The sequence below is a fragment of the Cynoglossus semilaevis genome, unplaced genomic scaffold, assembly GCF_000523025.1.
Source record: "Cynoglossus semilaevis isolate Cse_v1.0 unplaced genomic scaffold, Cse_v1.0 scaffold1282, whole genome shotgun sequence".
Classification (NCBI taxonomy): domain Eukaryota; kingdom Metazoa; phylum Chordata; class Actinopteri; order Pleuronectiformes; family Cynoglossidae; genus Cynoglossus; species Cynoglossus semilaevis.
The window spans coordinates 234,731-262,147 of record NW_007585122.1 but is presented as its reverse complement, the minus strand read 5'-3'; the positions used below and the strand labels follow the sequence as shown (position 1 = coordinate 262,147).

The 27,417-nt window shown below is 40.4% G+C and overlaps 4 protein-coding genes across 9 annotated transcripts; 3 read left to right on the top strand and 1 right to left on the bottom strand.

The window, feature by feature from the left end:
* The first annotated feature begins 39 nt into the window (after window positions 1–39).
* On the top strand, window positions 40–5,876 carry sgk1 (serum/glucocorticoid regulated kinase 1). Of its 3 annotated transcripts, none has more exons than XM_008337410.3 (10): window positions 40–191; window positions 2,044–2,119; window positions 2,291–2,366; window positions 2,473–2,661; window positions 2,768–2,899; window positions 3,514–3,750; window positions 3,853–3,948; window positions 4,050–4,205; window positions 4,305–4,394; window positions 4,556–5,876. In XM_008337410.3, the coding sequence occupies exons 1-10, from the start codon at window positions 164–166 to the stop codon at window positions 4,721–4,723; spliced, it is 1,248 nt and encodes a 415-aa protein (XP_008335632.1). In that variant the 5' UTR covers window positions 40–163; the 3' UTR covers window positions 4,724–5,876. The 3 variants fall into 3 exon arrangements, with proteins under 3 accessions (XP_008335632.1, XP_008335633.1, XP_008335631.1); XM_008337411.2 differs by lacking the exon at window positions 40–191 and adding an exon at window positions 313–591; XM_008337409.3 differs by lacking the exon at window positions 40–191 and adding an exon at window positions 671–1,943.
* A 1,574-nt stretch (window positions 5,877–7,450) lies between these two features.
* Window positions 7,451–9,501, top strand: LOC103398703 (leucine-rich repeat-containing protein 34-like). The gene has a single exon (XM_025053740.1). It carries the CDS (start codon window positions 7,679–7,681, stop codon window positions 8,858–8,860), a length of 1,182 nt encoding a protein of 393 aa, XP_024909508.1. The 5' UTR covers window positions 7,451–7,678; the 3' UTR covers window positions 8,861–9,501.
* A 1,631-nt stretch (window positions 9,502–11,132) lies between these two features.
* Window positions 11,133–19,026, top strand: slc2a12 (solute carrier family 2 member 12). The gene is made up of 6 exons (XM_008337405.3): window positions 11,133–11,366; window positions 12,350–12,472; window positions 14,360–15,655; window positions 16,295–16,417; window positions 16,559–16,691; window positions 16,796–19,026. The coding sequence occupies exons 2-6, from the start codon at window positions 12,376–12,378 to the stop codon at window positions 16,887–16,889; spliced, it is 1,743 nt and encodes a 580-aa protein (XP_008335627.1). The 5' UTR covers window positions 11,133–11,366; window positions 12,350–12,375; the 3' UTR covers window positions 16,890–19,026.
* On the bottom strand, window positions 15,297–23,153 carry tbpl1 (TBP-like 1). 4 transcript variants are annotated; one of them, XM_025053752.1, is made up of 7 exons: window positions 22,957–23,143; window positions 21,887–22,110; window positions 21,683–21,765; window positions 21,210–21,273; window positions 20,686–20,789; window positions 19,957–20,051; window positions 15,297–15,384 (listed from the first exon to the last, which is right to left on the bottom strand). In XM_025053752.1, exons 2-7 carry the CDS (start codon window positions 22,019–22,021, stop codon window positions 15,377–15,379), a joined length of 489 nt encoding a protein of 162 aa, XP_024909520.1. In that variant the 5' UTR covers window positions 22,022–22,110; window positions 22,957–23,143; the 3' UTR covers window positions 15,297–15,376. The 4 variants fall into 4 exon arrangements, with proteins under 4 accessions (XP_024909520.1, XP_008335629.1, XP_008335628.1 ...); XM_008337407.3 differs by lacking the exon at window positions 15,297–15,384 and adding an exon at window positions 19,420–19,757 and having other exon boundaries at window positions 23,052–23,153; XM_008337406.3 differs by lacking the exon at window positions 15,297–15,384 and adding an exon at window positions 19,420–19,757 and having other exon boundaries at window positions 22,957–23,134.
* Window positions 23,154–27,417: the final 4,264 nt, after the last annotated feature.

Genomic DNA, 27,417 nt, shown 5'->3' with positions numbered 1-27,417 from the left:
GGAGAGGGGCGGGGGGGGGTCGTCTCCGCCCTGAAAAGAAAGGAGGAAAAAAAGTTCTTGAAGACACCAAGAATGTGGTTCAGTTGGAATACCTCAGAGCTCAAGACCCCCTAAGAACCACTGTGCGTCTCTTCCTGCGATCCAGAAAAAACAAACCATCCATATGAAAGACAGAACCATCGCTTTGTCTGGTAAGTATTGCATATAATAAGACAGCTGGAGCTTTATTTTCATCGGAAACTATGTTTGCAATTATGTTCGACGCTTTTTCTTCCCAGCTGGGTGTGATTCTTGCCTCAACAGTTATTGGGGGGTAAATAGGTCCAGGGTAGTTTATGGGGTTACCGGGTAAAAATAAAGTCTGCTTTTAAGCTTTTCTGAATGGAAACACTGGCACACTTGAGATGCCACTCCATTCACTCGGCAGTCGCGTGACCTGGATTTATGGGGGGCTCTTATCTACGGCATTGCTTCACCAGGAGGAGGGGGCAGTTAAAAGTGCCAGGGCAACTGCTGGTTGTTCTCTTTAGCGACCAACTGAACCGAGCGCGCTGCGGGCAGCCAGAATGAAGCCCCCGTCAGACCTGAAAGGTTTGTTTCTTCCTTAAGGAAACTCAGTCGGTGTGACGTGTTTATTCTTCTTTATAATGTACTTACAATCGTGCATCACTTTAATTACACATAATTGTGCTGTCGACGTGCTCCGTCAGTGTTTGTCTATTTTAGCGTCTTCTGGTTGATTAAAGGTGGCGTTCTTGTTTTTGTTTTTACTGTCTGTGCTCAGCTTGATTGGGTTTTAACTTTCAAAAAGAGACATATTTCCGCAGTCACATTCCTGACCAGGCTGCTGATTAAACTTGAACCAGGTGCCTTACATAACTGTACTTAAACTGAACTTTCTTCTTCTTTTTTCTTCTCTTCCTCCTTCCTTGTGCAACAGCATTTAAAACTGCAATGCAAAGCAAAACTTTCCCACAATATTTACTTCTTGAACATGGTGCTGAGTGGGTTCTGGAAACTGACAGAGGCTCAGAACTGGGTTGAAACGTCTTTTGAACTTGAGCTCAGGGGCAGCTTTGAGTTTCAGGGCTAAACTCAGCCTGTACTTTTCCACTAGCGCCGGCTTTTCTTGGCACCGCGCCCCCTGGGCTCAGACTCTCCCCCTAACGCTGTGTCACTGCCAATGGTTTTAATACAGAAGCAGCCAAACAGTGAAGTTGATAGCTCTTAGTTTGGAGGCTATCGATGTAATGTGAGGCTGGATCTGTGTACGCGGAGCCCGGACACGGGGTGATAAATATAATCACAAGTTTACAAACACGATCTGCACCATCTGCAGTTCCCTTGTACACCACAGGGGACTAAGTGGTGCCATATGTTAAAGTCTACACATCTGGATGACATTAGCCGATGGTATATAGACTGCAGTCCAACACCTACAGCCTAGTGCGCCCTCTGTGTTTACTTCCTGGTGATGTTCTGACTCAGTGTGACACGGTCAGGTTGCTATGGCATTGCTCAAACGAGTGTGTGCAAACTTTGCAAACCAGTTTTTCAATCACTAACTTTTTTTCTCTCTTAATCTACTGCTGTTTTGGACGCGACCAGAGTTTAAGGCGCGGCTATGACGCGCATGAGGCGCAACGAACTGTGATTGGTCCACAACAAGACCACAGTTTGTTTACCCTACTTATATGTTTGCGTAGCGTTACACCCACTTGCGGTTGTGGGCGTCAACTTGCGCCACCTATCAGCAACTCCTCCTTCTTCTCCTGCCCTATATCAGCCAGGACCCGATGGCAAATTAGTCATATTTTGGTTTTAGGAGCTTGAGGAGTGGAAAAGTTACTGCTGAACTGTTTACAAAATGACGATCAAAGATTTAAACGAGAAGCCGGTCCTGACTTACTCTAGGAGCAAAGGATTAGTAGCTTTAGTCACTGGTATGGCAACACAACTGGATGTTTTTATGACATGAATGGGCAAACTTTTGCAGTTTGAGATGGAAAACTAAATCTTCCTTCTTGTTTTTTTCTCTTTCAGCGTTTATGAAACAGAGAAGAATGGGTCTGAACGACTTCATTCAGAGGATTGCAACAAACTCCTACGCCTGCAAGCAGTGAGTACTGTCTGACTCATGTTTCTGTTCTGCACTCACATGAAGGCAAACATTAGTAAACAGCCAGGCGCCATTATACTTCTGGAAATATCTGACTAATAAATCGAGAACCAAAGGATCTCATCGTGAGGATGAATTAATGAACTCTGGTTTGACCTTTGTGTTTTACAGTGCTGAGGTTCAGTCCATCCTCAACTTGAGTCCCCCCCAGGAGGCTGAGCTCATGAATGCAAACCCTTCTCCTCCTGTAAGTATATTTACGTTAACTATTGATGAGTTGGATGCTTTGTTTAAATTGTGACACACACTGTGATAAATAGACATTTCTTAACATTATTCGTCTTCTTCCACAGCCCAGTCCATCCCAACAAATCAACCTCGGTCCATCCTCCAACCCTTCAGCCAAACCCAGCGACTTTCATTTCCTCAAGGTGATCGGCAAGGGAAGCTTCGGTAAAGTCCTGCTGGCACGCCACCGTGCAGATGACGAATTTTACGCCGTCAAAGTTCTACAAAAGAAGGCCATTCTCAAGAAGAAGGAGGTAAACACGCCGATACACACGGGTGTTCCTTAAGGCAAAGTCATTCCACTTGCGGTGTCCCGTAGCTCGTCAGCTCATCTCACCGCCTTTTGTTTCTGCTCCACAGGAAAAACACATCATGTCAGAGAGGAATGTGCTGCTAAAGAATGTCAAGCACCCGTTCTTGGTGGGACTGCACTACTCTTTCCAAACAGCGGACAAACTCTACTTCGTCTTGGACTACATCAACGGAGGAGAGGTGAGTTTCCTGTCGAACCTGTGTCAGACAAGAGTGAAATGAAGCAGCGATAAAAGAAACTGAGCAGTGACAAAGACGAGGCTGATTGATTCAGAGACAGAAATGTGGGCTGCTGCACTCCTGCTAATTTTTGCCTTTCCTCCACTAAAGGAAACATCGCAGGAAATTGTGGGGTGGGCTGTAACAGTGGTACAAACTCAGTGGGCCAAATTTAGCAATGCCTTTCAGGCTGGCTGTGTCTAATCGCACTAATTTCCTGTGATTGTTGGAAGAGCAAAGACAGTGCTGATTAAATATGGGCCTCGCCAGGAAACAGGACACATTTTCTCTCCTTTCTCTTTTCTTCCTCTCTGTTTCCCTCCATCCCACCTTTGGCCTTAATGTCATCTGTCTCCCCCTAGCCACTGCCTTCCTGTCACTTTATTCCTCCCATCCGGTTTCCTTTCTGTCTCAGCATCTCTGCTCTGGTGGTTGTTGTTTTTTTGTTTCTCTCATGTGAATGTCTTCTTTCTGCTCATGTCTTTCTGCCTCTGTGTTTTCTACACCTTTGAAGTGTGAAATAAATAAATAAACATATGAATAACCTTTGCCCTCTTTTGTTCCCTCTCTCCCAGTTGTTCTACCATCTACAGAGGGAGCGCTGCTTCCTGGAGCCCAGAGCCAGGTTCTACGCTGCGGAGATTGCCAGCGCCCTCGGCTACCTCCACTCTCTCAACATCGTCTACAGAGACCTGAAGCCAGAGAACATCCTGCTGGACTCACAGGGACACATCATCCTCACAGATTTTGGCCTGTGCAAAGAGAACATCGAACCCAACGGAACCACGTCAACCTTCTGTGGTACGCCAGAGGTGAGGATGAAATCTCCGGCCGCGTTGACTTCTACTGTTTTTTAGCTGTTCACCTATTGTCCTCAGTGTGTAACTTTTGTGCCCTTGTTCCTGCCTGTACAGTATTTGGCTCCAGAGGTGCTTCACAAGCAGCCGTACGACAGAACAGTGGACTGGTGGTGTTTAGGAGCCGTTCTCTACGAGATGCTCTATGGTCTGGTAAGTGTGACATGTTCAGTCTCATCATTTAACCACCAGTATGCGATGATGTATTGCTCTGAAGACTGACATCCTTCTCTCTTGTCTCTCTCTCTCTCCAGCCTCCATTCTACAGCCGCAACACAGCAGAGATGTACGACAACATCCTGAACAAACCACTGCAGCTCAAACCCAACATTTCAAACGCAGCCAGACACTTACTTGAAGGCCTGTTGCAAAAGGACCGCACCAAGAGGCTGGGCTGCACAGATGATTTCGTAAGTATTTAATTGCGCAGTAGCGTCTGCGTATCTCCGTAGCTATGCAAATGTTACTAAGGTAATAATCTCCGTACTTACGGTTTGGATCTTTTCCAGATTGAAATCAAGAACCACGTATTCTTCTCTCCAATCAACTGGGATGATCTCAACGCCAAGAAAATCACCCCTCCCTTCAACCCCAATGTGGTACGTTCCACTTTAATACTTCGGTTATTATTTTCTATTACAGCCACAGTCCACTGGCTGTGTTCAGTCGTAGCCTGCAGTTCACATGATCTAACATTTCCAAGTAAAGTTAGAATAACCTGCTGTTGTCTCTGCTCTCCTTTCCTTCCTTCTCCCTTCAGACGGGACCCAACGACCTGCGGCACTTTGATCCTGAGTTCACAGATGAGCCGGTGCCCAGCTCCATCGGCTGCTCCCCGGACAGTGCACTTGTCACAGCCAGCATCAAAGAGGCCGCTGAAGCTTTTGTGGGCTTCTCCTACGCCCCTTCTATGGACTCCTACCTATAGAATTTCCATCAAGACTCCCAACGGACACCAGACTAGATTTCCTGGGCCTGTACTTTGCCCATGGATCTGCATCTTGACCCCACTCGACCTGGATATTCCCGAGCAACCCCTGCAACAACTCTGCATCTACAATAATGTATACACGTGTTCTTGCCATAACGTTACAAACTGTTGAATGCATTGAAGAATGCCAGTCCATTTGCTACAACTCCATGACTCCATGGAGTCGCAAACCTCTGTCGTACCGTAAATTACCACTGCACAAAACCTTCAAAACTACAGACTCTGAATGTCCACCTTGAATCTGACAGTGGAGGTCCTTTGCACAAAGCTCAGGCAGCTGAAAAGCCCCATCTGGACCCTGATTTCAAAACTGACAAGCACATACACCAATTTATCCACCTTTTTCAACCATAAAATACTGAAAAAAATGAACACCGTCCTCATCTATGTAGCGAGACATCTCATATTTGAGATTCTGTCCAGCGACCCGCTGGGATCAACATGCTTGTCGCACCTGAACGACTAGCTCGGAGGTGACCTTTATTTTGGTGCTTTAGTTTCTTCACATTTTCTGGCTGTGGTTGTTGAAAAGGGAGTCTTTTGAAGCTGAATGTTACAGGGAGGGGACGTTTTTATTTATCCCTCAGAGGTGCCTTTATTTTCTTGCCACCATCAGAACACACATCTTTTGGGTTCACCTATCTCCATCCTTAGTTGTTGCTGTTTCACCTGCCGTTTCCTTTTCAAGTCAGTGGAGAGGAGAAATTTGGCACTAAAGTTTGACACGGCTCTGCGGTCCTTACGATGTGAGACGTAGGAATTCAACTGGTGTTTCCTTATTTGCACATAAAGGGACTCACACCGTCTTCCTCTCACCTCACAATAATGTAACGATGGCCTGCTGACGGGCCGTCAACACTGAAACTGAACATTCCATGTTAATATTGCTGTAATGCAGTTTGTTGGTATTTAAGTTCGTTTGTATATTTGGAGTTATGTGCATTAGTTTTAATGTATATTGAAATAAAAAATGACTAAAGGTATGCCTAAATATCTATACATGTAACAATAAATGTTAAATGTACTGTACATTGTAAAATTGTTTAAAATTAAGTGACCATGTTTGGTTTGCAATAAAAGATTAACTTTATTACAATTTAAGTGTTTTTTCTCTGAATGAAAAATAACACACATACATGTATGTATGTATATATATATATATATGTACATATATATATATATAAACTTGTGACTCAGCATTCACACAGTAAATTCCCATAAGCCAATTCATAAATCCATTAAGGAGACCAGGTGCTAAACATTAACCCGTTACATCAGACAGATCTCAGACCGGGGTCACTGACCTCTTCTAAATGTCACATATTACCACAGAATGGACTTTTACCGACGTCCGTGCGTCAGCAGACTTATACAACAGCAGCAGTGCAGTATGCATGTTACTCTGTCTGGCTGTGTGGCTGCTTCAAGTCCATTACAGCTCAAAAAAGAAATGCAAGTTAATGCTAACAGGGAAAAACAGTGAACTAAACATTAGCATAGCTCAATGTTCCTGCTTAGGTTAATGCCAAACATCTAGTCAGATCAAGACAGCGATGGTGTTGAGAACTTTGACCTTCATAGTTCACACCATATAGACCTTAATCATTACAGAAAGTTACGATAGAGTTGGTGAAGGGAAATCAAATATTTAACTCATCAACCTTGTTAAACCAGTGTTCACAGGTTCTATCCAGAGCACAATTCTAATGCTTTCACAACGGGCACAAATTAAATATTAAATTATTAAAATAGCACAATTCTAATGCTTTCACAACGGGAACAAATTAAATATTAAATACTCAAAATAAATGACTTTGACATTAAATAAAATCCCATCTGTATCATTTCCAATGTATTTCTTGGTATATTCAAAGTATTCCACTGAGTTTTGCATGAATAACATACTTTACATCAGGGAACTATTTTTTTTTTTAATTTAAAGTTTATAGTTCTTTCATGTTCTTCAATAAAATAAAGGAATAAAATAAATAATAAATGCCATATGAGATTGTAAGAACATAATGTATCATTATTATTGTATTATACATTTATTTATTTTGTTGTATTTAAAATTGTACTTATATTTTACACCAGCAGCCCTGGATCTTTTTAGCATTCGTAGTTATAGACTGCCATCTACTGGTCTAGTCAGCAATTTCTTTTATATTACACAAGTCAAGTAAATTCATCGGTACAACACGGTTTACTTAAATTAAAATAAATCAATGGAAAATAAAATCTGTAAATCAAAGAATATCGTCTTAAAATGACATTATAATATATTAATAAAATGACATATTCATACTACATATAGTCTTTTTTAGTCAATGTTCTATTAAAATGTGTAGAGAAGACATTAAAAAAACTGAATTCTATAATTCTATAAAACGAATAGAAACCAGCAGTCCTTAATGACCTTAATGACCTCACTGACTTATGGTCTGGAATGATCACTATCTAATTTTACCATTAATTAAAGGATTTCTTTCTTCTAACATATCTATATAGTCTATATCTATCTGTAGTTTGTGCCATGTGCTATTTAGTTAAACAACACAAAACTAATTAAGTTTGTGAATTAGTTTCTGTGGTAAGATGAAAGGATAATGTTGAAAGGAAGGTGTGACGTCACAGCCACGTGTCACGTCCATCTGCTCACTCTCACCCACGGCCAATCTCTTCTGTATTCAGCATGAGAGAAAAGCAAAACACCAAGAGAGAAGACCAGCAGAAAGGGAAAAGCTTTTAAGGCTCAGTGTAATAAAACACTCCTCTCTCACCGCCAGCCTGCTCTGTATTCAGCATGTATTCAGTCAGAGCTAAGAAAAAGAAGTGAGAAGCAGTGATGCAACGTTTCAAACGCCAGCTGCTCTAAATGACTAACCAGGAATAATGTCCCAGTTTTACAACACGTACTGTAAAGAAAATGGCATCGAGGTGAACACACACCTCTTAGAGGTTTTAGAGGACGCTAAGGGAACAGAGAACGTCACATTAGAGGCGACAGGGGTCCGCCATTTAGAATGTGTGCAGAGACTCAACGACGTCGACCTCTTTGCACTCTGCAAGTGTCTGCAGAGTGCACTGAGAGTAACGGAGCTGGACCTGAAGTACAACAACATCACCGATCAAGGAGCCCTGTATCTGGCTGAACTCCTGCAGCAGGAGAACCCACCTCTGCGCTCTCTGGACCTGATGTTCAACGACATCCTGGCAGACGGCGGTGAGGTGATCAGCAGGAGTCTACACTCAAACCGCAGCCTGCTCTATCTCAGCCTCTCAGGGAACAAGATTGGGAACAGAGGAGGGATGCAGGTGGCCCGGATGCTGCAGGCCAACAACACCCTGCAGGAGTTGGACGTGGCCGACTGCGACCTGGCCACTCAGTGCGTCATAGCCATCATCATTGCCGTGAAGAACAGTAAGACCATTCGCTGTGTTGACCTCAGCCGACCTCTGCTCTTCAGCCAACAGGAGGAGTGGGCGGTCCACTGTTGCGACATGCTGGCCGTCAACAGCAGTCTGGTGGAGCTCCACCTGGGGAAGATGGGCATGTCTGACACCGGGATGCAGAGGATTACCGAAGGCCTCAGGCGGAACCACACCCTGCGCTATTTGGACGTGCGGTGCAACCGCATTACACGCGACGGCGTGCGCCACCTTGCTAATGTGCTGATGGAGAACCCGAGCCTAGAAGTCATAGACTTGTCATCCAATCGAATCGAAAATGAGGGTACCATGTACCTGAGTGAAGCCATTGCCAAGTCGGGCTCCAGCCTGAAGGAGCTGGCTATCAACAGGAACAATGTCAACACCAGTGGCCTGCTCGCTCTCTCCCAGGCAATAAAAGCAAATACAACACTCACACACATCTACGTTTGGGGAAACTTCATGGCGGAGCCAGTGTGCAAGGCCTTCAAAGATCTGCTTACCAATGGACGCCTGCTGTCACAGAATACGGACCTGACTGCGTATGAGGTGGACGGCCGGGTGTTTCTCGCTGAGGTCAACCACTATTTGAGGAAACGTTACAACAGGACAGATGGTTCTGATACGGACAGCAACTCCAGCTGACAGAGGCAAACATCAGACTAATTAACTTTAAAACTAAATTTCAAAATACACTAAAAAGATGTGAGCCGGAGAAATAATACTGTTTCTAATGTGGAGAAACGTCTGCATTATTCCATATGTTCATTTTTACCCTAAGTCCTGTTTCAGTGGACTGTTCATGGGGGGGTGTCTGCACAATGTCACCAACTGCTGATTGAAATTAACACAACCGACCACACTCTGAGTGTTTGGTAATGATCATGACAGATGTAAACGCATTTCAACATTTAAGAATTTCGCTACTGTTTAATATCCTTGTTACTAAAGCTAAGGCTAAGTTCACTACCGCAGAACGTGAATGCTGCGTTTGTATCTGTCATGACGAGTGCCAAACACTTGTAGAGTGCAGTAGATGGTGCTGGCCAGTAGACGGCGATATTCTGCAAGAAATAAAATAAAAGGTGGAAACAGCTTATTTGGTCGATATTTAAAAATGCAAATATAGGTGTGTTTGATTGTGTCAAAAATTATAATCACAATTATATTGGTTTATATTGAAATGACAAATATTCAAAACAATTATTCATTGGTTTAAGGGATTTTCTCATGTTGAACTTTAAAATGTATTGTACAAAAACATTAAAATAAAGTGACAATATAAATAATATTGTTGAGGCATGTCTAGCTATTTTTTGTGTTTTTCCCAACATTGTTTCTGAAATGACAGTTCTGTGTTCTTCTCTTTACTGCATTTTCCTGGACAGCTGTCAACAAATGATAAATTATAGAATATTAACATAAAATTTGATCAAGATCACAAACACTCACAACATATATACAATGTGTGTGTCTAAACGTACATATTAGAGGCAATCATAAAATATGTTCCTTAAAATTAAGATCTTTACAATTTGCTTTGATTATTTGAATACTTACTGGATGTGTTGTTATTTTTTAGCCATGTGAGGTGTAAATATTGATAATATTGATCATTTCTGTATGTCTTAAGATGCACATTTTGCTGACACAGTGAAAGCCCAGTATGTAGCCATATGTAGGCCACTCATCCCCACTCCTCTACTCCCTCAGAGACGTTACATAACCAACACACCCACACTCAAATACACACACATGCACATACGCGCACAGACCTCTGGTAAACCAAGCTAAGCATCAGGTGACAGGGGTTGAAAATAGGTCAAACTTCGAACCCTTTAGGTCAATACGGAACATCTAAATACAGATACAGATCTCTGTTCAGACACTCAGACCAGGCACACAGAATAATGCAGGCACATTAGGCTACATTCTGTCATTAGTGAAGCAGCAGAGGCAGGTGTCGCAGCTCAATCCTGCAGCTTTCTTAGAAACTGGCCATGGGAACTGCACAAAACAGCAGGTGGCCTCTGTGTTTGTTAGCAGTGCAGAATGAGTGACTCAGCAGTTGTTGATCCAGGTGTGTAATAAAGTAATAAAGATGACTACACTTTAAAGGTTATTAATGGGTAACAATTGTAACAGAAAAGTGCTGTCTAAGAATTTCAGTTTAATTTTAAGTCCAGTTTTCTTTCCAAGAACCATCAAGGAAGATTAGTTTTCTTTATAACCATTCCACGTACAAATATTTAAACTATTTTAAAAAAACAAGGTCTAAGTGAAGGCAAATTATTGTCTATAAATATATTGCAAATATTAACACATTAATTAAAAACTACAATAAATATTTTAAAGTTAATAAAATATTTCTGACTCAGTAACGTTTTTGTGTTTGTTTACGGGTGTTCACAAACAGAAAACACGAGGAAGCTCTAAAAGAACATACGTTCAGGTTTGGTTGTTCTTCCAAGAAATCAAACTGTGAAATTATGAAAACAACAACATCAACTGTGCTGTCCGTTGTTGACTTGAACTACATTTTACTCACTTTGTTCAATGCTTATTTCTTCAAAAGAGCTGTAGGCGTTTAAATCATTTTCCTATGAATAAGTTTTCTGCCTTAAGCTTATGGCTAAAAAAAAACATTTAAGTCAAAACAGATCGTTTTACGTATCGTATTATCATTTTCCTCTTAATTATAAAACATCTAACATTATATAAAAATAAATGCATATAATACAAATATATTTTCTTGTTCCTTTAATATATATAAAAAAAGAATATTCATTGCTCGTTAATTCATTTGCAAAATAAGCCACTGAAACACGCCTTGTACTTTCAGAATGTGGGCTCCAATTGGATTTAACGTTCCTGTTAGAGCAGCTGAAGGAGCGTTTCCTATTGGTTTATTGAGAGAGCGGTGGGCGTGGTTATGACGCCGCTTCAGCAAAACAAGTTGGACTTTTACAGAAGCGAGAAAAGGGCAGAGAGACACAGACATACATACAGAGAAAGAAATAGAGAGAGTTAAAGGGAGAGTACGAGAGAGAGAGAGGGCGAAGGGAGGCCGAGGAAAAGTTAGAGAGCTCTGACCGAGACCGGACCGAATGGACCCAGAAACCCGGCTCTGATCTAAGGGGACCAAACACAGGTAAGAACAGCGGACTGGAGTGACTGCAGCCTCTGCAACTGACACCCTTGTTTACAGTGACTGCCGTGGAAGAAGGCGATTAATTTGCTCGTAATTATCGGACAAGCCTCCACTTGAAAGCGGCGCTGTGACCTTTGCATGTGTATGAACTTTAAACACGTGTGTGTCTGTGTCATTTCTTTGTAATAACCATGCAACACCAGAGAGAAGAGACATAATACTGCATTACAGTGTTATCATCAACCGGCAACCTCTTCTGAACATGGAGCAACTGATAAGATGCTGTTGTTGCAGGGAGAGAAAAGTGCACTTTCAGACCCACAATATATATTTTTATGATTATTTATTTTATTTTTAGAAGTGCAACAAATTTGTATCCCTTAATTTCTCTTTGAGATCAATAAAGTATCTATCTATCTATGTATCTATGTATCTAAAGACCTATGATACATGAAAGTTGTCATGGGACCATAATGCATTGTAATTAGTGTATTTAGTTTATACTAGATACTCAGCTTGCAGATTTTGACCATTCTGATGCAGTAATACCAACTTCTATTTGTATTTGCATGATGTCGTCATGGCGACGTATAGAGTTAATAATTAAGCAGCAATAATTACATGTGTAATTAAACATCTGATCCAAAGAGAAGCTCAACAAGCTCAATGACATAAACAACTCTATTGATTCATTTGAAATAATCCAAAGTGCTACAGCCAAAAGGCAGATGACTCCTGTTTGGGAGTCACACCAACAACTCCATCATGAAGACACACATCAGACAGTGGCGACCACCAGCTGTTGAGTAATCACTGAGCAACAAGTAGAACATGGCACATTCCAATATCTTTCCTGCAAAACCTTTCATGAGTGTTGAAACAGTACCAACTTTCCTCGTTCAATACTGATGCTATTTCCTTCAACGCACGTTTGTCTCTGTTTTTAATGTGCTCACTGCCCAGGACTTATCTGGTTTACACAGGTCTATGCTGTTCCTGGTGGTTAACAATGGATCCCAACAGTGAGACCAGGATCATGATGGCTTCTCACCTCAATGGCAACCCGTCCTGCGAGAACCAGAAGACGGACCCTCGCAAGAGTCCGGGTACAATTAGAGACCATTAACGTGTTCCATAGCAACGTGTTCCAGTCAATTGTGACTAATTATACTTATACATGCTGTGTCAAAGAAGGGTGGGTGCTAACGCATGTTATTAAAAAAGGACGTGTCCCGCAGCTCTGCATTTACAGGTTCCAGCCCAAAGGATTCCCTTACATATGCAAGTATCACCTAGAACAAGGAGAACCAGCTCTTCTTCTTAGAAATTACTTAACTGGATATCTGGTCAGCAGCTTCTCTGAGGTTAGCTGTCTAAAAGTTAATAATAGACTGGATGGAAAACAGTCGTCACAACACGCAACTCTGATTAATAATGAAGCCCATTTTTGTTTATGATTGCTGTTATGGTAGGTGCTCGGTCACTGTGACCTGGCTTACCCCCGAAACATTAACTCTTGACATACTCTGTTTCATATTTGCACAAAGCGTATCCAACCGGACTACATGCATTTAAGTTCACAGGGGAAACTAGCTCGAGAATACCGAAAAGTTAATCCAGAAAAAGTTAAGAGCATAAGCCAAGGAATAATAGGGAAAACAAAAAAAAAAATTTGGGTTACTATATTTAGAAAATATCTCAATTAGCCAAAAACGTAGCAAAACCAACAAATGTCAACAGTAAAAAAATAACAATATTAACTAAACATTGACACAAAAACTGAAAATGTAACTTTAAATATTTTAGAAATGAAGCACAAATGTCAAGGAAGACAATGGTAAAAGTTTGTAGAAAATACAACAAGAATAGCTCAACGTTAACTAAAGTTGCTAAAAGATAACAACAACCTGGATCAACATGCATAAAAATGATCCGAAACAAATCTAAAAGTCATTTTTTAAAAAGGGCTGCACCCAAATTAAATTTGCCAGTACTGCACTTTACACAAAGTTAAAGGAACTTCGTTACTGTGTTGTGATAATCTGACCTGTGGAGGGCTGACTCTGGCTCCTGCTCTCTGCAATCTCCCTAAGATAACAGATATACTGCAGTACCCAGGTGATTAAAAGACAAGTCTCAGAGATTATCAGAAAACATTTGTGTTTGTGTAATTTGCTGGGTAATCACTTGCCTCCAATACTAAAGGTAATACATATTATTATATGTTTGTTTTCTGTAACAAAAGCACAATGACTCATTTGTTGTAGCAGTCAGTTTTCTCTGTTATCAAATGCAAATTCTTTTTTATTATTATTGCCTCACAACTCTATTATCATCAGCTGTAAATCACACAGTGGACGATAACCACTCTCAGCCTGCCCCTTTATCAGGGTGGGCTGCAGCAGTAGTCTTTTCCACCTAGACTATCACTCCTGTATTTATTTATGATGAAACAGTTGCAGGAAAATAACTGCGACTGCATCCACGTGTCAACAGATACTGATTGTAAGAAAGCTCTTCAGGCTCACTGTTAATCTCTTCAACACCTCACTTCAGCAGATGCCTGTAACGGAGGTCGACATTTACTCGTGACACTGGATAACCATGTTACCGCCGAGTTGAGATCAACGATGACTGAGACAGAGTCACGTCGACTAATAACAGAGTTAACTGTGCCAAAAGTTAACCATAGTTAAGACCCAAGAAGTGCGTTATCAGTTAGCTTCTCTTCTTACCAAATGAGTAATACTGTGTGTGGTGTGACTGCGGAGTGTTTATCCTTCATGTTGAGCAAACGTTCCTGAGCAAATGTAATGACAGACAATATGTCTTAGACAAACAGACTCAGACGCTTCCTACTGTAGGTCCATGAATCTAAATTAACTCTGTTTCAAGGGGCTGGGTTGTGATGGGTTTTTTTTTAAATGGTGAAAAGAAGGATTTCCTAATCAAACAGATCATCTGAGAGCAGTCTGTTCTGTCTTTTTCTCCAGGTTGCAGCTGGTTGGTGGTGGTAGCAGCTGTTGCAGCCTCCCTGAGTGGCCTGATGCTGGGCTATGAGATGGGTCTGACCTCTGGGGTGTTGTTACAGCTGCGTGGACTCCTCGCCCTCTCCTGTCGAGAACAGGAACTGCTGGTCAGTTCCCACCTGTTCGGCGCTCTCCTCATCTGCCTGGCTGGGGGTCCAATACTTGACCGTTACGGACGCCGCTGTTCTTTGCTCCTCAGTGGTGCCCTGGTGGTGGCAGGGACAGTTTTACTCATAGCCGTGACCTCTTTTATCGCGGTCACGCTGGGCCGAGTGATAATCGGCATGGGAACAGCACTGTCAGGCACAGCAGCGTGTCTCTACATTGCAGAAATCTCTCCAAGGGAGAGGAGGGGTCTCCTGGTGACTCTGTATGAACTGATGCTGGTTATAGGAGTTATGCTGGGATTCAGTTGTAGTTACGCCTTCGCCACTTTACCCCATGGATGGGTATACACCTTTGGACTGGTGATCCCCCCAGCGCTGTTGCAAATAGGGGCGCTCCTATTCCTACCATGTAGCCCACGGTTCCTGGTTGCTCAGGGCAAACTGGAGCAAGCAAAGTTGGTTCTGGGTAAAATGAGGGGAGGGGTCACAGAACTTGTGGAGGCAGAGCTTACAAACATCCAGGCTGGACTCAAAGAGGAATCAGAGCACAGTTTCTTGGAGTTGTTCAGTGCCAAGGCCAACCTGCGTTCACGGCTGCTAACAGGCATAGCTTTGGTTTTCCTCCAGCAGGCCACCGGTCAGCCTAACATCCTCTCTTATGCTTCGCCGCTTCTCCGAAGCGTTGGCTTCAACAGTGACGCTGCAGCCACCCTGGCCTCCACCGGATTTGGAGTGGTCAAAGTCGTGGGCACCATCCCTGCGGTGTTGCTGGTCGATCGCGTGGGACCCAAAAGCTTTTTGTGTGTGGGTGCCGTGGCGATGGGATTGTCATTAGCTGTACTGGGTACAGTGACGGTGCAGAGTCACACGCAGCTCAGCAGTCTGTGTAAAAGTCAAACAACGCCAAACCTCACTCACACATCACTGGAATTTAACAGGAACTTCACAGCGCCAGACAACACTGATCTTTATTCTTCACATTTCTCCAACAAGTGGAGTAGTGAGGAGAAACTAAGGACCGACACAGAGGATGATGAGATTTGGGAGTCAGGAGGAGGAACAACTGGAGTAGAAGTGTCTTCTTCCCTCAAATGGGCCTCATTGATCAGTCTGCTGGTGTATGTGGCAGCGTTCTCCATTAGCCTCGGGCCAAGTGAGCACCCATTCATTAAAGTTTTATTGGCACAGCCATGCAGATACAAAGAAATAACTAACAACAGATGTTACGGTACTATTAACCAATATCCCTTTGGAAATGTATCTTTTCAACAAGGATAGGTGTAGACAGAAACAATTATTCCCATTTGATGATTTACATCTTACCTGACAAACCAAATCGTTTAGGGTTTCCAATGTTCCTACTGTAAGTACTGTATGTTATGGTAAAAAGTACAAAGTCCAACAGAGACTATCACGCAGTAGTCTGTCTCCAGTAAAGTATAGATTAAATACTTCACCAAGATAAAGCTGAGCAACTACTGATTTCGAAGACTATAAATCTATAAATCCTCCAATATCAGATAAAATCAAGGACCAGTCCAGCTTTCTTCATAATCGACCCCAACAGACATCAATACAACAGTATCTTTTATAGTTCAGCCTTCGAGAATTGTCAGCCTGAAGAGATTGTCAAACTGATCCCTAATCAGTGTCTACTCCATCAGTATTTGACAGTCCAGTCCTCACACTAGTCATTTCATTTCAGTTTAATTAATTTACTCCTGTGTATATTACATATTTCTTTAACCAAAAACTATCCTCAGGTTAATGACTCCATTGAAATTGTTTGCAGTGGTCTACGTGGTCATCAGTGAGATCTTTCCAATGGGAGTCAGGGGCAGAGCTGTGTCCGTGGTGTCAGCTGTAAACTGGGCCACAAACCTGCTCATCTCCATGACCTTCCTCACAATTACTGGTGTGTGTGTGTGTGTATATGTGTCCTTGAATCAATTAATTTAGAATTATTTTCTTCAGATTGATTTGTTTAAATAGGTGAAAAAGACACTAAAATTACTGGTCTACATAATGGAGCTGACGCTTTGTTTTGTTTTCTCAGAAAAATTTGGTCTCCCCAACGTCATGTTCCTTTACGCTGCTATGAGCTTTGTTCTCCTGGTGTTCGTCATTCTCTGTATCCCAGAAACCAAAGGTCGCACACTGGAGGAGATATCGAAGGAACTTGCTAAGAAGTGAGTGTCAAGCCTACCTGCAGCCTCTGTTTGCTTATCTCTACTTCCTTGAACGCTCTCAGACTGATGTCACTATCTCCTCCTCACCACCTTTGCTTCATCAGAAAACATTTCCACATGAGTCTCTGTAAGCGGCCGCAGCTTCGGGACAGCCTGATTCGCAGCAGCGCGGCCACAGAGACGCCAACGAACATCTGAGACCCTCACCACCACCACCTCACTTCACAGCTTCACACTTTAAGAGAACAAGAACAAGCAACTGGACAGACATGACAGCAGTTTCCTGTAGAAATGTGATCAAAAACAAAAAAGAGTTAAGTAACTTTGCAGTTTTATCTACTACCAACTTGAAGAAAATATTCTTAGTTGTCGCCTAGCAAACCACACAGACCAAAAAAAAAAGTATAACTTAATTACAGGTAGCCTGTCAAGACACGTCTGTTGATTGTTTCAGAACCCAACATTACAAAGAATTCAAGCATGTCACCATTTACGGTTTGTAACGTTGTCAGAAACATTCAGCTCAGACACTTCAACGAGTTGGTTCCATTGATTCCAATGATTTTCAATGGGAACTAACTACAAATAGTGCCATGTCATTTTGAAGAAATTATCAAAGTGTGTAAATGTAGACATGGAAGGTCTAGATCTGTTTTCCAGTCTGTAACTGAGGACTTTCAAGCACCAAGAGCGGGCAAAATGCAATCTGTCCTGGAGTGTGCAGCAGGTTCACATTGAGTTACAGCCACACTAAACATTAGCCTTCCACTGCTGCTGTGAAAAGACAGAGCTGCACTGATGACTAATGCACATGTATTACTACAAATACTAGAGCTCAGGGCTTTCACTGTTGTTTGTCAACTAACAGATCACTCACTGCTTTTCCACGTAAGGTAAAAAGATGTTTCTAAAGTACTCAGAATGTTGTCAAACCACAGTTGGAATTGGAATCGTAGCACAACCACTGGCATGACATCTAACATTTGGACTTGACACAGGAAACCAAACTCATGTTCTACTAGTCATTCACACATACGGCCATTTGTACAGATTCTTAAAGCGAGACCTGATCCACACTTCTCATTAGGTTCCATGTGAAGTAATAAAATAATGCAGCTGAACCAGTCACACCTGTTATAACATGGGTTGTAGACAACAGCAGGAAGCAGAAGCTCACACAACAACTCAGGATATGACGAGTCTCATTTTTTACGGGAGCAAAACAAAAGATGCTCTGTTCATGCTGTTTAAAAAAAAAACTGTGTTAATTGATGCCAAACTTCAGTTAGCCGATTAACACGCTGAATGTTTTACCGCAAGGAATGATGTGTGAAACTTTTTATGAGGAAATTTGCACATTTTTTTAAAATCGTGACTATGATTGTAAATATTATGTATGGCAAATTGACATTTCTTTGGTTTTCTGTATAAATGACATCAGTGGTCTCCAGCCAACACTACCTGGGTGCAGATGAGCGTCCAGCCAGGAAAGAGGAATGGCTGTTCACTAGCAGCGTGTCAGAAAGTTTATTTTCACTGTGATGTGGCGTTGTTTTGTCCAATAGAGCTGCACTACATTTACTGTACTGTAGTCATGTAAATGTACGTCATTGTAAAGAGCTTTTCTTTTCTCTTTCGCCACCTGAGAGTTGCAGCCAAAAGTGACACTAAAGCCATCAGCTGGCACCACCTGTGGGCTGTACAAAGCAGATTTTATTGTAACATAATTTTAATTAAAGGGGTTTGATGAAAAATAATGCAAATTATATATTAATAATCTCACAGGCCATGAGTTTGGGACCTCTGTTAATCAGTACTTGTGAAAACAAAAATACATTTTAACAAAAAATGGATGAAAAGGTTGAATGGCTGCATCTGTTTTATCATCAACCTTTATTATTTGTACAAAATACAAAAATGTCACACATACTGTGTTTACAGTCTATTTAACTCAAATACAAAGTTTCCGATCAGACGCTTTAATTATTTACATATATGTTACCTCTATACAGATGTCCCAGCCAGCACAAATGCAGATACAACTGCAGTTTTCACTGAACACTGTGAAGCCATCCCAGGTTAATATCCACTTACATACAATGCTGGGCAGACGCCTAAGCATTCCACACATGACAACACCTTGTTGTTTGACGCCTTCACATATTTGGAACCTAGAATGCCTAGTCTCCTGGTTAGTCTCAGTAACCAGAAACTCCCAAAACAACCCATCACTCACCAAAACAAAGACAAAAAAAAAACAATTCCAACAATCTTCATGTAAGACCCATTCTGTACATTTAAAAACATCAAAATAAATATAGTTCTTGAAAGTTAATCTGTGGATTAAAACTTCTTGGAAATGTAAAAATGTGTTTATGTCAAGGCGAATAAAAGCCAGAATTGTGCAAACTTGGAAGATAAAAAAAAGGACAACATCTGACATGAATGCAGGCTGTATGCAAATATATTGCACATATGTGTGCATGTATCCAGTCCAGACACAGTATAAGCTTTCAACAGCCAACCACCATTCAATAAAAACATGACTTAATACAGCACACGTCCTGTATTAGTGCAAACAATTAGAGCAATGGACGCTTCTGGAACAAGAGGTCAATTTGACAACTTCTAATAAGGTCTCAGCCAGGTTTAGTTAACACAAGGTTAACAGTTAACTGTTCAAACTGTCTGGTTTGTTAAAAGCTGGATTTGTCTCCAAGCAAAGCCACAACAATAAGCAACAGAAGAACACATTCGATGCAACTCCAGTTCAAACAGATCCTGGAATACATTTTTGTCACACAACACTGACATCAGCAAGTCTTCAAAGTGAGGCAAGCGTAGTTTTTTTTTCTTTTCATTTTTTTTTTTTATCTCAGGCGAGTGTGTCGGGTGTTTGAATGTGGCTGTTGGAAGGTAGTGATTAAAAAAAGTAAATAAATAAACAGACAGCTAAGGTGCTTCACTCCCTACTGACTCCTTCAGCCTTCCTTAGAGGTTTCTGACACTCATACAGTAGAGGGTAGACCTGCTCCACGGCTGTGGCAACATTCTGCACATTTGGTCCTAAAACATTCAGATGGAGAAAACAGTTGAGTAAAATCACCACTGAAAGGTGTAAACAAAATAATACATGGCTGGTATTTAGGTCAATCCCTTTGGTGAATTAACAACAGCTTAGCTGGTCATAAAAGAAGTCCTTGAAAGTTTTGCAACAGCCTGACCTCAACCTTTTAAGATGCTCAGTGTGTGTGTATAAGTGTACCTGTAATTGTGAGGCTGCCGGTGGAGAAAATCTGACACGTTGCCCTTAAATGTTTGATCCTGTAGGTAACCGCTGGATGGAGCTCTGGTTCATAACTGGGCAAAAACAGAATGTCATTAAAAGAAACGATGGCACCAACTTTCATTTCCGTAGAAAACCAACCTCAAGGTAAATACAGAAATAGCTTCGTTCTCACCACTAGAGGTCACCCTACGGAAGCTAATATTTCACCAGAGGTCCCCAACCTTTTCCAAACAAACCAACCCCGACAAAACAAAATATATCTAACGACATTCTAAAAAAATAAAAAGCAGATTAAAAAAAATTAAACTCACAACAATCTTAAATCACTGGCCGTCTCTACTAAAATGAAATGATAATCCATAGAATGAAGAATGACATAAAATAAAAATGATTTGTTATTTATTTTCTGTGACACCTGTTACAAATTCAAGGCCAGTGGCTGGGGACCTCCAAACAAAAGCAGCGGCAGGCATTTTTAACCCTTTTTCGAATGCAATGTTAAAGAAAAAAAGAGCATTTCCTTTCTCAGAACAAAGCTCTATGACCTCTGGCGCCCCCTTGTGGGTGTTAGAGGTAAACATTGATGACAAATGAACTTTTTTCAAGAAATACCTATTTATACAAGAACCACTTTTCAACTATGCTTTAATGATAAAGACAACAGCGTTGATACTTTGGCAGTTGTGATGTGCAGGACTGTATTACCTGGCAATCGGACGGTTGTTCTTAGTGAAGTCTATGAGATGGATAGCAAAGGGCATGGAACACACCGCCAGAACATTTACAACTTTGAAAGCTGAAAACCTCACCTAAACAGACAAAGCACAGACATTATTTTAGGTCTTCGTGTGTAGATGTACTGATTTTTTTCCTGCACTTTGTCAGTCACTGGCCATAAAACTGGCCTGTTGTAGGACCACAGCATTTTAGAGTCAACATGACTTTACCTGAACCTTCAGGTTAATGACAACATTGAATATCAAAACATGAATATGTACTTATTAAAAACAGACAACTGATGAGATACAGCAGTACAACCCAGGCACACGAGTCCAACAAACAACCAAAGTTTGCAAATCAAAGTTAACTATGAAGAAATATCTTTAGTTGTACTCAACATGCAGAATAGGGGTTTGCTCTCTGACATTTGTATTTGACCTGGAAAACCGCTCATGAACGTAAACTAAAACAATATATATCATTAACGTTTCATATGCAATCACTTTTACCTTGAAGCCAAGTTTCTGCAGACAGCGTGCTAACCTGCGTGCACCCACTTTGGCTTGATCCTCACTAAACGAATGAGTGGAGACAAAGTCAGTTTGTACAGAGTGCTTGTAACAAACAGCAAAAATCACCAATTAGACATTATTTTAGAAACCCTTTTTGTGACATGTTTTTTAGTATTAAGGTCATAATAAACAAGAGAAGCAACAAGTGAACTTATTTTGACAAATATATATTTGACATTGACATTTCTTGAGGTTTTTCCAAAATTATAATTCCATCGTTTGGATTACTCACACATATAAACAGGTGTGAAACACATACATCAGGTTTAAATGGATTAATTAATCATGAATATGCAACATCTGTAATAAATCATATGAAAATAATTTTAATAATTTGACAGCCCTAGTTCAAATGTATATTGATCAGATGATGCATTTATTTCTGATGTCTTACGCTACTTTTTTTTCACCTTGTTGCTCCAGTGCAAATTATTTTTCCAGAGGACCAAATTGACGCTGTTATCTTGGGCTTACGAAGCTTCATCAGGACTTTCTGAAACAGAAGGAATTGTCTTGTTCTGTAAAGCTCTATTATTGTCTCAAATGCAAGAGTCAAAACTTAGATAATGTAGTCAGTTCAGTAATGTAAAAGGACATTTGTTTCACTGACTCACCCCATCTTCTGGCTTATAAATGACATTGATTCCTTCTAAAGCAATGGTGCGCAGGTTAAGATGGCATCTCGTCCTGAAGGTGGCCACTACGTTGGTGATAATGATATCAAGTGCCTCATCATTTCCGGAATCCATGAGGAAGTGTGTGGTGCAGCGATGGGACCACAGGAGTTATCTCCTCACACGATCACCAGCAGCATCACCAAGTAAGGAGATGAGACTGCCTGTAAGCACCAAATAATTTGTTTAATTAAACCAGAAAAAACACTTTGTGCAGGGAACTATATCACTCAAATATATATATATATATATATATGTTTGTATGTGTGTGTGTATTTTTTAAATAAGACATAACTATCTACCAGTGCACCTGTAGAATAATGTAAACAATGTTGGAATTGGCCCTTAAGTATGTGTGTTTTGGTTGTCTGGGTCCTTTGTAGTTTCTCTTAATTCAATTTATCATCTTAGGGCATAGAAACAGTTCACAATCACAATTTGAATGTATGCTATAACAAAAAAATGCTTTGTTTTTAAAGACTTCTATCTCGTGAATTTATGTTTAGTTGGACATTGGGACATTATTGTGTTTTTTTTTGCACGCATCAGTTGCTAAACATACGTAATATGTTAAATCACTATCTATCTATCTATTGACGTTTCGACAGTAGGTGATCATCTGTTCACGCTACAGTATTGTAACAAGTTTGAGCGACTATAATGCTAACCAATTTAATCGGCACACTAAAACCAGCCATTTATCCATTTCCATTTATCCTTAAAATTCTTTTAACGCAACGAAAACAACTTTTTTCGAACCGTCTTAAAGTCCATATACTTGCACAACTCAAATAATAAAAAAAACTACGTCACGCAGGCACAGCCGGTGTTCTAAGCAAAGCTACATGGTAGCTAACAACAAAGAAAAGTGGAGGCGCACTAATGAATGAAAAGTTGTTAGCAACGCTACCTTAGCAGGCTAGCAGTTAAATCTTGCACTGAAGACAAGGGAGTGTAACCGTTCGCTGTGTCGTTTAAATAAGTCCAACTGATTTTTTTCAAACACTTACCGATTCAGCTATTTAACAACTGTCTCTGTCAACACATGAAGCAGCTATTTAACGGTCTAATAACTGGACAATCCCTTCTCTCCACAGGTACATACCATCCATGCTAGCAACAGACACCACTTCCGCTTTCAGTGGCGTCTCTTTACACTGGAGTTCCATCGCAGCCGGCAACAAACTGCAACTTCCGTTTTGTCGATCATAATATTAAAGATGTGTGAAGCAAGAAATATATTTAATGAAATATCACTAAAAAGTAATGGTCACGTACCTAAAATGACGTTTTTAATCTCCGCCCAATTGTTTTTTTTTTAATTGAATATCTGTGGTAGCTATTTAATGAGAATTCAAGCCTAATAATAATAATAATAATAATAATAATAACATGATTTATTACATTATTATTATTATTATTATTATTATTATTATTATTATTATTATTATTATTATTATTATTATTATTATTATTATTATTATTATTATTATTATTATTATTATTATTATTATTATTATTATTATTATTATTATTATTATTATTATTATTATTATTATTATTATTATTATTATTATTATTATTATTATTATTATTATTATTATTATTATTATTATTATTATTATTATTATTATTATTATTAGTGGCCTGTGAGTATTTTATTTGTCATTATCATGAAATATAACCACTAGATGTTGCTAAATCCTTCATAGTTTACCTTTAAGCCCACTGCTATCACATCCAAAGATTGAAGGTTTCGACCCTTGAAGAAAAGGACATTGCTCTGCTCAAACGTCTGCCAATATAACACTTAACAGGCTTATATTAACACTATTCCCACACAACAATGTCTAACCTTTTCAGTGTTTACAGTGCATTGACACTCAAGGATTGTGGATTAGTAACATCTCAAAAGGAAAAAAATGCAACATTTGGCCAGTAAATGTTCTCCAGGGAATTTTGGACCTTTCACAAAACAGGAGAAGGAGGGAGGTTTGGAGAAGACCGGCAATGTTTTTGTTATCAATGAGAGAATTCACAGCCGTTACTGATGTAATACTCATGAATGATGGCATTGAGTGAAAGCTGTTCTGTAGCGTCAGTGTCTCATTCTGTGAGGACTGCAGGGAGACAGACAGTGACTTAATGATGGTTTATCTTGGCCATGCATTTGAGATGACTTGGTCCGTACTTTATGTGGTTTTGCACAACACCGGATGAAACTGATAAGATTAAAAAAAAAATTAAAATGTCTATTCTTGTTATGAGATAAAGATGCTTAAACTAAACAGAGCTTTGAATGTGTGTGAATCTGTGCATGCAAACATCGACGTGCATGTGTGCACTTAAGAAATAGAGCCTTATTTCTTGCTTATAAAAGTTTGTGGCTTTAGAGTAACTCTTTTCCTGGGAGCACTACAAACACATCTCATGCCTGGCCTGTGGCCAAACAAAACAGAAAAATAGCGTCTTTATGATTCATCCCTGTTGATATTGTTCTTCGCCCTTGGTTACCAAATTATCTCTTTCCTCCTCTCATTTAATCCTCCTGGGACTCTCCTTGTAAAAATATAGCCTTACAATTCACATCCATCCTACTCACAAACCTTGTTCAGATGTCTTGGGATGTTTACTATAAAGGTTTAGATTTAGAGCAGGTAAGAAAAGTCAATCAAATGGCATTGGTTGTGTGTGTGTGTGTGTTGATTCAGAGTGCAGCAGTATGTTTACAGTTTTCTTGGGCTGCACATCACTGGGGAAATTACTTCCCAGGGGAACAATGCTCTTAATTTCATTAGGTCATAAGAAATGGCATGTAAACACACAGATGTGAGCACTTAGGGCATTGTAGATGCAGATTATCGGGGCAAAGCGAGCCATAAATCTGGGAATATTCCTGAGCTTGCTTATGTGTGTATATCGTTGGTTACAGTGCAGATTCTGAACTGTGAGCAAAGAGCTGACTTTATTATACTGCGTCTTGTATTCATACAAGACAGAGGACAAAATAGTTAATAAAAATCAACTGTTTTGCTATTATTGAGCCAATATCAATAAATAAGGTGTAACTTAGACCACACATACATACTGTACACTCTAAGGCTCCAGTAGATGTTTTCTTTTGATATTCTAAACGGTCAGGATAGTTTGGCATTTTTCTGACAGGAAATTGACGAGGCTCTGAAGAACATTCAAACATTTTTGGAAGAAGTTTCTGCCTGATCTTATCGTACGTCATTGTTTCCAAAAACAATCCCTATTTCCTTTTAAATCTGGAAAGGTCAGCGCCTAACAGATGCATTATTTTTGCAGAGATGTGCTGCAGAGGAGACCTCAGTGTTGCCTGTAAACTGGACGTGTTTGTCAGGACCCCAGAGTTCTGTTTATGTTGGGCGCCCATCACAGACTCATTTCAAAAGGACACCGAAAGCAAAGTTAAAGCTTTTGAGAGGCTTTGCGGCACTGTTGTAAAACAAAGGTCAGCACCGGTTTGAGAGCTTTGTGGGAAAACTTCAACAAAAACAAGAAGTGTAGGAGGTCAGGTGGGACACAACGACCAGACTGGAAAGACATAGGGAAAAAGGAAAACTTATAAGGACAAATGTGAAGTGGTAGAGGGAAGACAGTAGTGAGTAGAAGAAGAAATTACTGGACGACGAACGTTGGCATTTATGTGTATCACCTCTCTACTTGAGATCCTACAGGATTTGTCACAGAGTACGTGTAAAATCTTGTCTGCTATCGAACGTTTTAAAGCGTGATGGAACCTGTGTTGATATATTAACTGAGAAATACATTTTAGTAAAGTGCAGTGGCTTTTCTAAAAACTGCCCTTCACAGTTTTCACATGTCCATGGTAAAGTGCAGTGGCTTTTCTAAAAACTTCCCTTGTATTCACATGTCCATATTCTGGGTACATGCAGTTATGAGTGTGTCTGTATGGGATGGTGATGGATAGTGTGTGAGATTGCCGTGCAGAGGGAATCCAGTGCTCTGGCAGTGCTGCTCTGGGGTCTCCCAGTGTAAACAGAGACGTGGGAACGGCCGAGCCTGTTTATATCAGCACCATTCTTACTGGGACCAGTCAGTCAGACTTCAGGGGCACAGCCAACACACTGGTTACGTATGTACACACACTCTTACTGATTTGTAGATACCATACTACAGATCAAACATATCATACATAATGCATTAGGCATTAAACAAGTACAGTACAGTCTAGTTTATGTTTAGCAGATTAAAGCGGGATTATCGTTTGATTATATGACACCATGATTAGAGCAAACAACCCTCTGTATGCTCTTTTGTAATGAAACAGAATCTCCGCCTGATTCTGAATCTGAATAATGGTGCAGCTCGGCATAGTATCAAAGACTCAAACATTTTCTTCCAACTCTTCTAGTTCTGAGACAACCACTTCAACACTAAACATGTTTGATTTACTGGACTAACATTAACACACCTGCACAAATACAATGGACTTCCCTGCTCATTAGTACCATGTTTAGACGAGTGTTAGAAATGATAATGCTGCCAACAAAAGCTTCAGTCTGCTGTGAGATCATCGAACAAAAAAAGAGTTCTGTCATAGAGGAAAGGTCATAATAAACTAACTAAACAAATTATTATTATTATTTGTTCTACCAGTCTCTTTGACTAAGCGTGTGTGGCACATTAAAGACCTGCAAAATGTACATGAGAATACTATGTTATTTGTCTAATATGTTTTTAGTAAAAAAAAGTATCACCTACAGTACAAGGAATTCCCAAAGAAGTATTAAAATAATATTTAAAGTATAGAATAACTTCTAAAAAACTCAAGCTCCATATGATCCTCATTATTCAGTTTATTTCTGATAAGCTAATACACATTTTCAGTAACTTTTAATTGGGAAAATACAAACATAAATAAAAAATGAAATATTTATATCTTCCCAAACAAAGCTCGTACAAAAGCACTTTTCAACAAAAGTCGTACTGGCAAAATGCATTTTTCATCGCATCTATTCACAAGCACGGATAAACAATTCATGTTGCTGCAGTAACAGGGGCCCTACTAACCATTGCATCAGCGTCCCAGACAGACAATGTTTGGACAGAGAAGGGGTTGCTGTAAGCCTTGTGGAGTGGATTCTTCCTCTCCCATTAAAAAACAGAGCACTCCAAAATAACAACCACTCCAAGAGCACAGATATGTCATAGGGCAGCATACCATCATACAAGGGAAATACATACATGACTGAGGGACGCAGTAGATGGAAGAAAAGGTTGAACAGTTACACACCTGGTTGATCTCTGGTTGATAACAGTGTGTTTGCATGTAACACTGCAACATGCATTAAAAGCACTAATGAGTACTGTTTATGTTACAGTAATGTGGCCAGAGGTGCTGGATGCCTTCGCTAGTGCCTTTGTGTATGGAGCCGCCTCAACTTTTATGCTGGTGAGGCTCTGAAAATGGGTGGAGTGGG

Coding starts and splice junctions, on each gene's coding strand:
- LOC103398703 (XM_025053740.1), top strand. CDS start 7,679: ATGTCCCAGTTTTACAACACGTACTGTAAAGAAAATGGCATCGAGGTG.
- tbpl1 (XM_008337407.3), bottom strand. CDS start 22,021: ATGGATTCCGGAAATGATGAGGCACTTGATATCATTATCACCAACGTA. Junction 20,790..21,209: donor TGCAGAAACTTGGCTTCAAG/GTAAAAGTGATT, acceptor TTGTCTGTTTAG/GTGAGGTTTTCAGCTTTCAA. Junction 20,052..20,685: donor AACAACCGTCCGATTGCCAG/GTAATACAGTCC, acceptor GTTTTTGCCCAG/TTATGAACCAGAGCTCCATC.
- slc2a12 (XM_008337405.3), top strand. CDS start 12,376: ATGGATCCCAACAGTGAGACCAGGATCATGATGGCTTCTCACCTCAAT. Junction 12,473..14,359: donor GGACCCTCGCAAGAGTCCGG/GTACAATTAGAG, acceptor CTTTTTCTCCAG/GTTGCAGCTGGTTGGTGGTG. Junction 16,418..16,558: donor GACCTTCCTCACAATTACTG/GTGTGTGTGTGT, acceptor TTGTTTTCTCAG/AAAAATTTGGTCTCCCCAAC.
- sgk1 (XM_008337409.3), top strand. CDS start 1,868: ATGACGATCAAAGATTTAAACGAGAAGCCGGTCCTGACTTACTCTAGG. Junction 1,944..2,043: donor ATTAGTAGCTTTAGTCACTG/GTATGGCAACAC, acceptor TTTCTCTTTCAG/CGTTTATGAAACAGAGAAGA. Junction 2,662..2,767: donor CCATTCTCAAGAAGAAGGAG/GTAAACACGCCG, acceptor TCTGCTCCACAG/GAAAAACACATCATGTCAGA.